At 42.1% G+C, this 12,209-nt stretch overlaps 1 protein-coding gene across 1 annotated transcript in view; it reads left to right on the top strand.

Moving 5' to 3' along the window:
* Positions 1-230: 230 nt before the first annotated feature.
* SPTLC1 (serine palmitoyltransferase long chain base subunit 1) overlaps positions 231-12,209 on the top strand; it is a 48,168-nt gene continuing 36,189 nt past the window's right edge. Inside the window, exons 1-5 of the mRNA XM_058672800.1 lie at positions 231-332; positions 2,545-2,652; positions 3,368-3,462; positions 10,223-10,316; positions 10,709-10,781. Coding sequence (XP_058528783.1) covers positions 276-332; positions 2,545-2,652; positions 3,368-3,462; positions 10,223-10,316; positions 10,709-10,781 — 427 coding nt within the window. The 5' untranslated portion in view covers positions 231-275. The remainder of the gene's footprint in view (positions 333-2,544; positions 2,653-3,367; positions 3,463-10,222; positions 10,317-10,708; positions 10,782-12,209) is intronic.

The raw sequence follows: 12,209 nt of genomic DNA on the forward strand, positions 1-12,209 counted from the left end.
TTATAGACTGCTTAGAAAATATACCAGGAAAAAAAAATATTACCGAAAAAGCGTCCCTAACCGGCACAGGACAATCACCTGCTGAAGGAACCGGGTACGTCTCCTCCACCCTTGTCCCCTGCTACCGCACCGCAAGCCGGCCTCTTCCAGCGCACCGCGCATGCGCGAGGAGGCGGGGCCCAGCCCCTACCCGGAGGGCGTGGGACGTCACTGTGCCGCGTCGCGCGCTGTTTGACGTGCCTCTGGCCTACCGGAAGGAAGCCCAGCAGCTGACCATGGCGAACGCCGCGGAGCAATGGGTGCTGGTGGAGATGGTCCAGGCGCTCTATGAGGTGGGCTCGGCGGCCCGAGCGGCCCGGCGGCGAGGTGTGGGCCGAGGCTGCAGCTCTGGGGTGCTGGACTCGGGGTCTCCGCCGGCCTCCGCCGGCCTCCGTTCCGGTGGTCGCGGCCACACACTCTGCGCGGGGACTGGGTGTGAGAGGAGCAGTGTGGAGGGGAAGGTCCCGGGGCTCACTGTCAGAAATGCCGGGGTGGGTGCAGGCGGGGAGAGGAGGACGCGGGATTGACCAGTGCTGGGGTTATCAGTCTTCCGCCTAAGTCCATTTATGTGTATATACCTTAACAGGAGATAGGTGAGCTCGCTATTCCGAATGTGTAAGGTGATAGGAAGTCAAAATGCGTGTCTTAGAGACTGATCCCTTCATCTTTCGTTCATGAAGTAGCTGGGTTTCGTGCATCTCTCTCTCTCTCTCTCCCCGTTTGTGAGTCTTCTATCCCAGACCCATTAAATGCAGTAGTTTCTAGCCACATGGTGGCTGTCAGGCACCGATGAGCTGAGTTTTTCATTGAGCTTGAAGTCGAGTAGCCAGCTGTGTCTACTGGAGTAGCTCTTACTGGAGGTGGTGCTGTGCACACAGGAGCCGCACCCTCGTGCTTACAGAGCTGACGTTCACTTAGGATGGACTGAACTTCTCTTTTGCAACTTTGTGTTGCTGTGTGCTGGCGCCAGCAGCGGCGGTGGTTTCCATGGCACGATGTCTGGGGATTTTTAAACATTTTTCTCCCTTGAAAAATAGTTGCAAGAGTTTGTGGCTCTCTCCTAGTCTCGTGTATTGTTTAACTTAACCGATGTTCAACATGGGATTAAGTGTAGTGTCTGGATAAGAAGAGAAGTCAAAAAAAAATTTTTTTTTAAAGAAATAGGTGATCTTTCTCTTTTTTTCAGGAGTCGGTGTTTAGCTCCTTTTACCTGAAGCTGGTCTGCAGGGAGGATCAAGGACTCCCGTATGCCTGATTTCCTGTCAGAGAAGTGGCGCTGTGATTTTTCTTAATTTGCTACACAAGTTTCCCAGCTTCTTTGCGGATGATTTCTTTTTGGGGTGGGCTGTGTCAGAAAATTAAGAGTCTTCTGACTTACCTCTTGGATGAGTGAAATCAGAAAATTTTAAAAATATTTACAACAGTGTTCTTGTTGCAAGTTTTATGCGTTTGGCATGTAGAATTCAGTGAGTCTTGTCCAGTTTACTTTAGAAATCACCCTAATCACGTGTGAGCAGACAGCCTGTGTGCATAAAGTTGCCTGTGCGTTGACGTAAAGTGACTTTGTCAACAGTGTTCTAGTCTCAAGTGCTGGTTCTGTTTCTTACAAAGTCACACACCCTTATGACTTTCTGATATTTGGAAGCAATTTGTGTTTAAGTTTTTAAGTGCATTTTCCAATGAAAGCCTGATATTTATCATGAAAATGAAATTGAAAAGATGATGATGTGAATGATTTCAGTGAGGTGCCTTCACAGGTCTTGATATAGAAGATACCGCATGCTTTTTGAGAACTGACAGACACGAGGCCCTCTACTCCTTTCACCACATACAGTCTGCTCCCCTCGGTCATAATCCAGAAAGGACTGAAAGAAGGTTATCAAGAGGTGCTAGCTGCCACTCTTAATTGTGGAAACTGGTTTCCATTAACCCTCTTAATGCATCCCTTGATATGTGGAAAAGGTAGAAAACTCGTTAAGCTGTGAAATCTTTGTTGTACACTATTTCCTGCTAGCACTTGAATTACTGCCTGTGTCCTAAATAGAATGGCTCAGGTTGAATCTCCAACTCTGGCTTCTGACTCCATGTTCCGGCTGTGCTGGCCCTGGGTGACAGCAGTGTTGCCTTACCTGGGAGACCTGCACGTGTTTGGAAAGCGAACCAGCAAATGGAATTGCTTCCCTCCTGTCGCTCTCTGTCTTTCAGTTTGGGTGGGGCGAATAAGGATTTTTGTTGTTGTTGTTAGTTACCTAAGGGCTCTGATAGTGATAATTATTTTAAATATTAGCACACTCTGCTGTCAGATTTTATTTTTGAAATTTATTACTAGAGATTTTTAAAAGCTGAAGTATTAGAGGTTTTTCATGTGAAAAATAAATCACCTACTGTTAGAAATAGGAGAAGTGAGGGGTACAAATGCAGCCTTTTCAAGTAAGTTGTAGTAAGTAATAGATGAATGCCCTGGATTTATGCGCATTTGCTTTCTATTGTGTTTTTCACTCTTAGGCTCCTGCTTACCATCTTATTTTGGAAGGAATCCTGATACTCTGGATAATCAGACTTCTTTTCTCTAAAACTTATAAATTGCAAGAACGATCTGATCTTACACTCAAGGTAAGAAATTTAATCTCATTTTTTTGGCATAAGATGGTAGCTGGTCTGTCTTTCCCAAAAGAGTTTCTGAGGGCTCACTGTATTGTTAAAGTGTTTTCTATGGAGATCTGCAGCATGTTGTAGTAGGCTGAGCCTCCACCTGGGGAGCTGGGATCCCCTAGGGGCACTGGCTCAAGTCTGGCTTGCTGCTTGTTGGTGGCCTGGGAAGGCAGTGGAGGATGGCGCAGGTCCTCGGGCCCCTGTGTCCGTATGGGAGAGCCAGAGGAAGCTCCTTGCTTTGGATCAGCTCAGCTCCAACCATTGTAGCCATTTGGAGAATGATCCAGTAGATGTGACTGTGCCTTTCAAATAAAAACAAATAAATACTTGTTTTCTATAATGTGAGGAAATCAAGATTAATAAAATATTATGAGGGCAGGCAGAATACAGGGAAAGCTGGAGCTAAAGTCAGTGCTCAGCAAAGTACTCTGTTAGGGTGCTGTGCAGTTTGCTCAGAATGAACAACAGTCTGGCAGATATATGGTTTTAAGGAAACACAGAACTGCTAGATTTGGAGTGGCCAGAAGATGGTTACAGGAGCCGTTCAGCAAAAGCACAGCTTCACTGCAGGTGCTGCTGCACGGGGCGTCTCCTGCAGTGTGTTGAAGACTGCACAGTTGTTATATTCCTGGAGTGGCCAGCACCGTGCCGTATTTTATGTTCTCTTCTCTTATAGGAAAAGGAAGAATTGATTGAAGAGTGGCAACCAGAACCTCTAGTTCCTCCTGTCTCAAAAGACCATCCTGCTCTCAACTACAACATAGTTTCAGGGTAAGTCAGTTTTGCTCCTCAAAGGACTTGTATCTGGTTTTCTGTAGGTTATTTGCTCACGTGTATTCTGCTTTACATAGTATTCATTTTTAAACTGAAATAACTAAGTGCTGTAGTTGCCCATATAAAATTTTATATAAGTCCCAAGTTTTAGAAATTTTTCCAAAAAAAGAAAATTTTCAAATCAATGATGCACATAGTAACGTTTCAGATGGTCAGATGCACTTTAAATGAAAAGCAGCAGAGTCCTGTATTTTCCCCATCTTATATGTTTTAAATTTGAGGTTCATTACTCTAAAAATTAACGCTTGTACTTCCATTGCTGTTTCTTGATTCATCAACTATGCACAATCCCTGTTGAGCCCTGACATTATGAGTTAAGAAATTGGTTCATTTTTGCCAACTCTCCTTGTTTCCACTGTCTGATCAACTTTAATTTTTAGTTCTTGATTATCTCTGTTTCTTGTTCTATACCTGATAATGATATCTAGTGGTCTTTAGCATGCATTCACTTTTTTCAATATACAGAATATTTTTATTGCAGTATTTAATGAGTGTTAAATTTTCAAGACCATTATTTTGCAAAGACTTTAAGAAAAAATTATAGGATATTTTATTGGTATTTACATATGGGTGGCTTTTCTTTTTTTTTTTTTAAAGATTTATTTATTTTTATTACGAAGTCAGATATACAGAGAGGAAGAAAGACAGAGAGGAAGATCTTCCGTCTGATGATTCACTCCCCAAGTGAGCGCAACAGCTGGTGCTGTGCCAATCCAAAGCCAGGAGCCAGGAACATCTTTCCGGGTCTCCCACGCAGGTGCAGGGTCCCAAGGCTTTGGGCTGTCCTTGACTGCCTTTCCAGGCTACAAACAGGGAGCTGGATTGGCAGGGCCGCTGGGATTGGAACCAGCACCCATATGGGATCCCGGTGCATTCAAGGTGAGGACTTTAGCTGCTAGGCTATGCCGCCAGGCCCATGGGTGGCTTTTCTACAGTTAATGTAATATTATTTATATACATTATTGAGCTGACACACAAGTAAGAGAATTTAGCTTGGATTTTTTCTTTAAATAATAGCCTTATTGAGATTATCCATTTCCTGTTAAATTCATTTTTTAAGATTTATTTTTGTTTGAAAGGCATATTTTACAGAGGAGAGATAGAGGAATCTTGGGTATGCTGGTTCACTTCCCAAATGACGGCGGTGGCCAGAGTTGAGCCAATCTGGAAGTAGGAGCCATGACCTTCTCAGTTTGCCACGTAGTTCCTGGGTCCCAAGGTGTTGAGCCATCCATCACTGCTTTCCATTCCAGGTAGCTGGATTGGAAGAGCAGCACCTGAGACACAAACTGGCACGCATACGGGATGCTGGAGCTGTAGGCACAGGTTTAGCTTGTTGTGCCACCATTACCAGCTCTAAAAAACATTCTTTAAGGCACGTTCTTTAAGAACAATTAAATTGTTCTTGTAGTATTTTCACTGTTATACAACCATACTACTGTTTAATTCCAGAATGTTTTCAATACCTACAAAAGAAGTTCCATGTTCATTAGCAGTCACTCTTATTGCTTCTCCCTTCCCAGACCCTCCCATCTATTTTCCCGTATGGATTTCCTGATTGTTTTCAATCTGAAATGAAATCATGCTTGCTTTTGTTTAACTCCCTTCTATATATTTTAGGTTGGCTCATTTCTTTTTCAAATTTAGCAAACATATTAAACAGTTTTTTAACTATTGTAGTAAGATTCATAATCTTTTCCAAAACAGTAAAATTCAGGATTTGGGGGTTTTAAAAGATGTTTAAGTACATATTCCTCTCATCAAGTGCAGTATCTCATCTGAGTGTGTCCATTCAGTGGAAATACTCTAATTTATCATCAGTTTAGGGCAGGTTTTGCTACCAAACGAATTTGTTACAAACTCTGAAAATTGTAAGGCATAAAGAACTTCTGTGTCTGGTCCAAGGCTTTAAATTCCTTGTAAGTGCTGATTCAGCTGTAAAATATTCTTTGATATGTGTTATTCAAATCTGAATGCTTTCTATTTTTTATTTGCTTTTTTTTCTTTAAAGCATAATAATTTCGTGGAACTTTCTTTTCTGCCTAGTGAACTGAAAACATTACTTTAATGATAATAGTGCTCTGGATGAGACTTGGTTTGTAAAAAGACCTCATTTCCATGCCTGTTTTATTTCAGGGTATCTCATGTCCATTGCATTAAGCATTTTAATTATTCAAGTCACTCAGCCAGCCATCTGTAAATGAGTGAGAAACAAAGCCATGACAGAATCACTGCTACTCGCCATGTGAATTCATTCTCTTCTTTGTGTTTTAAATTGTTTAATTCGATGGCACATTTTTGTGCATGGGCTCAACATTTTTACGGTCTTTTTAGTGTTCTTGTGTTGTTATATAGTAACATTCCTCATCTTTTCACCTTGAAGTTTGTCTGTGTCATGGCAGCATAGCTACCCCAGTTTCACTTAGTGATTAGCATGATTACTGTGCTGTTGTGCAGTTGTTTCTTTTGTACATAATTGCACATAGTCTTAACTGAGTTTAATCTGATTACATGTATTGCGATTAACCTGTTTATATAATAAAAGCTCATATCCTGCTGAAATATGAGATGATGAGTAATTCACCCGGTGAAATTTACAACAAATTTTCTTCCGTTTAATATGCTAACTTAAGAGGATGTGCATGGAACAGTCAAAAGTAATCTCATTTGAGATTTATTTGCACATTTATTTAAAAGCTCAGGTTACATGGAGAGAGGGATTTTGCCATCCACTGGTTCATTTCCTAAGTGACTGCAACAGCCAGAACTGGGCCAGATTGAAGCCAGGAGCCTGAAACTCCAGCCTGGTCTCCCAAGTGGGAGGCAGCGCTGAAGCTTCAGAGCTGCTTCTGCTGCTTTTCCAGGCACATCAACAAGGAGCTGGATCACAGGTGGATCAACCTGGTACTCAGATGGGATGCAGGGATTGCAGGTGGTTGTTCAGCTCACTGTGCTGCAGTTCCACTCCTGATCTTATTGTTTTTGTATGATCTCCAAAAGGGTATTTTCTTTTTATAGTGCTTTGCATTTTATAGCAAGTCCCACTCTGAAGAATACATGCTGTTAGTTGGACCATAGTTGTGTCTCTGTGTTGAATTATTCTACTTTTCTTTAAGGGAAAAAATAATCCCGACTTTGTCAAAATATCTCAGGTTAGTGTTGATCAAAATCATTTCTTGCTGAGTTTGTACAGCTGCATGTAATAGGAAGTCCAAATGTCCATAGCTTGAGAAAGATAGATGTTTATTTTCCTTCACCCATAAATGTAGAGAAAAGCTCTGCGAAAGATCAGGGACCCAGGCTGCTTCTCCTGTTGCCCCACACTTGAGGTGTGTGACCCCATTCCTAAGGCACCATAAGATAGGATGACAGGCACGTGGGCAGAGAAGAGGCACCTTCTTGCTTTGTCAGCTTGGTTGGGACAGCGCTGGCCACGCCTAATTGTAACAGCAACTGGAAAATGTAGTCTTCGGTTCCAGGTGGCAGTTTGGGAACAAGAGGCTACATGTTGGGTTGGCAGCAATCAGTCTCTGCTGCATGCCTTGCACAAACAGCATAGTGTAACTGCAGGAGTGCCCTTGGGAGAGACCGAAAACTCACCTACATGGCTACTCCCTGATGCTACAGGGTCAGTAACTAGGACAAGATGTTTGTTTGTAGACACTGTTTCTGTCATCTTTTCGAAATATCATGTGTGTTCTTATTACCTTCATTTCCTTTTTTTTTCCCCTTGCCTTTTTTCTACTTGGTCAAGTTTCCTTGATTGTATTTTCTTCATCCTTCCTTTGCCATCATGCTTAACTTAAGTATTTCCTTTCCCTAATGGCCTGGTTAAGGTTTTTGAGTTCTTCATTTTTATATTCCCCAGGGTTGTTATTGGAGAGTCATCACTTACTTACTTTATTACTAGTTTATTTGCTGACTTTTAGGTGTTTATTACTTTATCCAGCCAGTTTTTTGGGACTTAAACTCCTTTTTTCCTGATGCATATCCTGTCCCAGACTCTGGTGGGATTATATCAGTCTGTCTGTTGTATTTTCTGGTGGCTGTCACAGTTACCTTTACACAGTTCTGCAGTACCATTATCATGTATTTTTCATATTTCTTACTTATATTCATTTTCCTCTTTGGTCTGTGAGTTCCTGTCTTGTATGGAATCTAGAAAATATAGTTATCTATTGCCTTTTTCAACCATTCTTTCTTTCTGGAGTTTCTTTTTATTTTTTTTTTAAATAGTTGGATTCACTCTTTTTTTTTTTTTAAGATTTTATTTATTTTATTACAAAGTCAAATATACAGAGAGGAGGAGAGACAGAGAGGAAGATCTTCCGTCTGATGTTTCACTCCCCAAGTGAGCCACAACGGTCGGTGCTGCGACGATCCAAAGCCGGGAACCAGGAACCTCTTCCGGGTCTCCCACGCGGGTGCAGGGTCCCAAAGCCTTGGGCTGTCCTCGACTGCTTTCCCAGGCCACCAGCAGGGAGCTGGATGGGAAGTGGAGCTGCCGGGATTAGAACCGGTGCCCATATGGGATCCCGGTGCATTCAAGGCGAGGACTTTAGCCACTAGGCCGGGCCCTGGAATTTCTTTTTATGTGATTTGACTCCCCCATTTCTATTATGTACCCGTTTCTGTCTTTATATCTCTTTAACTTTCTCAACTCTTTAACTTTCCTGTTGTGTCTGATTTAATCTGTCTTTTAGGTTTCTAATTTGACTGGTAGTCCTATTTCTAGAAATTATATGTGGTTACTGGATGAATCTCCCTTTCTCTTCTTTACAGTGTCTTAACAGTGTTGTCACCAGTTCCTAGAAGCTGTTGCTTCTGTTTTGCCTGTGTACGCTTGCATGTAGTTCAGATGCTAGACAGAGCACCCCTGTGTCTCAGCCTGCTCTCACCTGACAGTTTCAGGACTGTGGGTGTACGTACTCTGATTGTCCTCTATTTGTGTTACAGTGTTTGTAGAATGGCCTCAGCTCTCACACAGTAGCTTTTAGGACAGGCTTATTTCCCTATGAAATTTGTGTTTTCGTTGTTATGTGACTTCCAGCACCTCCATCATGAAGGACTTAGGAAACAAAGCTCTAGATAGTTGGAAACTAAATAACATGATGGGTTTGAATCGCAGTGGTTGAAGAAGTGAGTGATACTTGGTTTGAAAGAGAAGCCTCTGGAGACACTGAGGGAAAAGGAGGAAAATGTTTACAAAGCTGTTCTTAGGGTGAGGCACTTTATAATGACAATTACTCTCCAAGCTAGATTCTTCTTTACTTTGCAGAGGTTTACAGGCCAGGTGATGTCCCGGAGCCTCCAAAACCTGTATTAGTTAGGAGGCATGGGAGTGTTGGCTACTGTACAACACATGAGCTTCTCACATACTCAGTGAGCGGTATGCATGAGTGAATTCACTTTAATCTGTCACTCTTTTCCTTCCCTTATTTCCCAGCATTGTGTTACTTTTTGTACGAATTGCCAGGTGGGGATGAGAGCAATATTTTCAGTCTCTCCTGGCAGCAGTGAATTTTCTAGAGCAACTAATAGTGTGCAGAGTAATTCAGATACATCATCAAAACCCGACTTCCCTGATACCACCCTTTCCCTAACTGTGCAGTGACTCTTCTATACTATTGAATTGCGTCTTCCAGTTCCTGCAGTTAAGATAAGTTTCTGTGACTATTTGTTCTCGTAGCCCAGCAGTGGTTCATGAACCATGGTTTGAAACTGGGTTTTGATGCCTGTCTTAGAGCTTAGGAATATATTGGCAGTGTTTATGACTTGCCTCCACACATGCCCATTTGCCTGCTACTACTGTGCTGAAATTAGCTCTTGTGTAGCTGACCACTATTGGTTTTTGTTTTTTGGGTTTTTTGTTGTTGTTGTTTGTTTGTTTGTTTTGTTTTGTTTTTTTTGCTGTTGAACATGGAGATTCCCTTTAAGTAGTGAACCAACACCAACTTTAGAAGTGGAAAGCATATTTCACAGTCTTTTAGTGTCCTGTACATAACATTTTGTAAAATCATAATTTACTTTTTTATTCTTACCTGTGACATTTCCTGTTCATCTCGTTCCAGATGCTATCTGAGATCATATTTACTTTCTTAAGTAAGTTTTGAAACCAAAAAATAGGTTTCCGTTCATCCACCTTGGAATATGTATAAATCAACTTTTTTGTTGTTGTTATAATAAAATACTGTAGGCAACCTGATTTTATAAAGAACAGAGGTTTATTTTGGCTTGTGGTTTGGAGGTTCATTGTCCAAGATTGGGTGTATTCCCCTTTTTTAGCCTCTGGCATTGGTGTTGTGGGTGGCACAGGACATCACGTGTCTGTGAATCTATTCATTGGGGGCATCACCTCTAAATTCCATAGCCGGATTACATTTCTTCACTCTTCCTGCTGTTATCGTAACAGTTTGCATTCCAAACCTCTGAGCTCGGGAACTGAAATTCAAGCTGTAGCAAACTTCTAGCTGTTTTTATCAAAGTAGTACAAGGGCATCTAACTAAAAACAGTATCAATAGAAAGGTATGTGAGTTTTAATGCACCATTCTCTGATTTTATCTACTATAAACAAAAATTAGAAGAGTGGTGTGCAAGTAGGGCAGAATCCAGAACTGTTAGTACCTGTCACCAGAGTGAAGTGACCCTGTCTGCTAAGAAAATGCTGAAGAGTTCTACTCTGTCTCTCTTCCTTAGCCCTCCGAGCCACAACATTGTGGTGAATGGAAAAGAATGTGTAAACTTTGCCTCGTTTAATTTTCTTGGATTGCTGGATAATCCTCGGGTGAAGGTGAGTGTCATGCGGTGCTGATTGTGATGGGGCTTCATGCTGAGTGACAGCCTGGGAACTGAGGGTAGCCAGAAAAGTGTATGGTAAATTTTTCATCTCACATTGAGATTGTGGACTAGCAAAGATTTTTCAGGACAGAACAAGACCCATAAATATGAAACTGTAAAGTCATTGAGTTAATCAGGCGTTGAGAATCAAGCTTTTGGGACTTTTCCGTGGTTTAGGTTACATACCTAAGTTTTTCCATCACTACTTCCTTTCTGTCCTGTTAGAATTGTGATCAGACTAAGAAACAAAGAAGTGGAGGGGAGAGGAACGAGCTGTGTGGGCTGAAGGGTCAGTTTTGCACTCTTAAAGATAAATGATTAAAAATAATTTTTACTTCAATAAAGGCTGCAGCCTTAGCCTCTCTAAAGAAGTATGGTGTGGGGACCTGTGGACCGAGAGGATTTTATGGCACGTTTGGTAAGTTGCTGTCATGCTCTTACTCAGATAATTACTTTGAAGGGTTCAAATTCAGTTTTATTTCGGAACACCTCAGAGTACATACTCTTACTTAGTTGCAGTGTTAAGCTATTGAGCATGATTTCTTACTAGCTTTCTAAGACTTCCTGTTTGGGAGCATTGGTGGGGACACCTGGTTCTGGGGCTGAGGTGGCCTGTGATGAGGAAAGCTGCAGGTCCCTAGGTTCTGGTTTTGCTTCAGGAGAGCAGGTGGTGCTCATGGCTCACCACCAGGGAACTGTGGTGTGAGAACCGAAATTGTGTTGTGCATGTCCGCAGAGGTGAAGGTCCAAGTACAGTGTCTCTCCCTTTCATAGCCATGCAAGGACCTGCATCTTCCCCAGCCCGCTGTTGTAATGGAAAGAGCCACTGACATTTGCCCACCTGGCAGTTGTTAGGTCACAGGGAGAATAACAGTGTCCTTCTTCCATTAAAGGAGACCCTTGCGCATTACTAATGCCCAGATCCACAGGTGAGAGCCAACCCCAGGCCACGCTAGCCACCAACCTATCGGCATTGTACCAAGGAGAAAGGGAGTAATGTTTTCTTGGAGGGGAGGTGGAGATAAACTTGTAGCTCTTTTTCTTTTTGGAAATGAAGAAAGGACCTAAAGATGAAGGATCACTCATTTCCTTGCCTGTGGATACCCTGGGGGCAGGCAAACTCAACATTCAGAGAAGCGTAAAATTCTAAAAACCCTGAACTCTTTGACTCATAGTCATCAAATGAACTGTTCTTTTGTGGTTGTTTTTGTTAAGTCTACATTATTCTTTGTTTTTATACATGGCATTAAATTGTTGTTCCAAGGGATATATTCCAAAAATAACATTTTGGTTTACCTAGTGTCACAGTGTGGCAAAAGTAGAGCAGAGAAAATACCTTCTGTCTTCTCATATCCCTGTCTGGATCTTTCTGGTGTAGTTTTGTTTTAACAAGATGCTGTCATGTAAAGGACACCTGTCTTTACTCCTTAGTGCGATGGTTACATGAATGGTGTTGAAACCAGGTGAGGAGAGTTAGGGTCCAAGACTCCTACAGCTGGCAAAGACCTCAGGAGCTTTGTATACCCATCATCCCAGCTGTTCAGAAGACACACATGTCCAAGGAGGATACTGCCCCCTCATTGTCACAGCTCACTCATTTCAGGAAAACCCATGTCCTGACCTCAGTCTTGGTGGCAAGATCAAAGAATAGAGCTCAAATCAAGTCTCCCACTTTGCTATGGCCTAACACAAACATGAATTATCTGCTTGGTTTTTATTCATAGGGAATTATTTTCTAAAATTTAGGTATCAGAAACTAGAAAAGCCATTTTAGGAAAGCTTCCATCACTGGTTCCCTCCCTGAATGCCCATAACAACCACTACCAGAGCAACCAGAAACTCCCAG

Source organism: Ochotona princeps, chromosome 14 (genome assembly GCF_030435755.1).
Source record: "Ochotona princeps isolate mOchPri1 chromosome 14, mOchPri1.hap1, whole genome shotgun sequence".
In the NCBI taxonomy this organism is placed as follows: Eukaryota; Metazoa; Chordata; class Mammalia; order Lagomorpha; family Ochotonidae; genus Ochotona; species Ochotona princeps.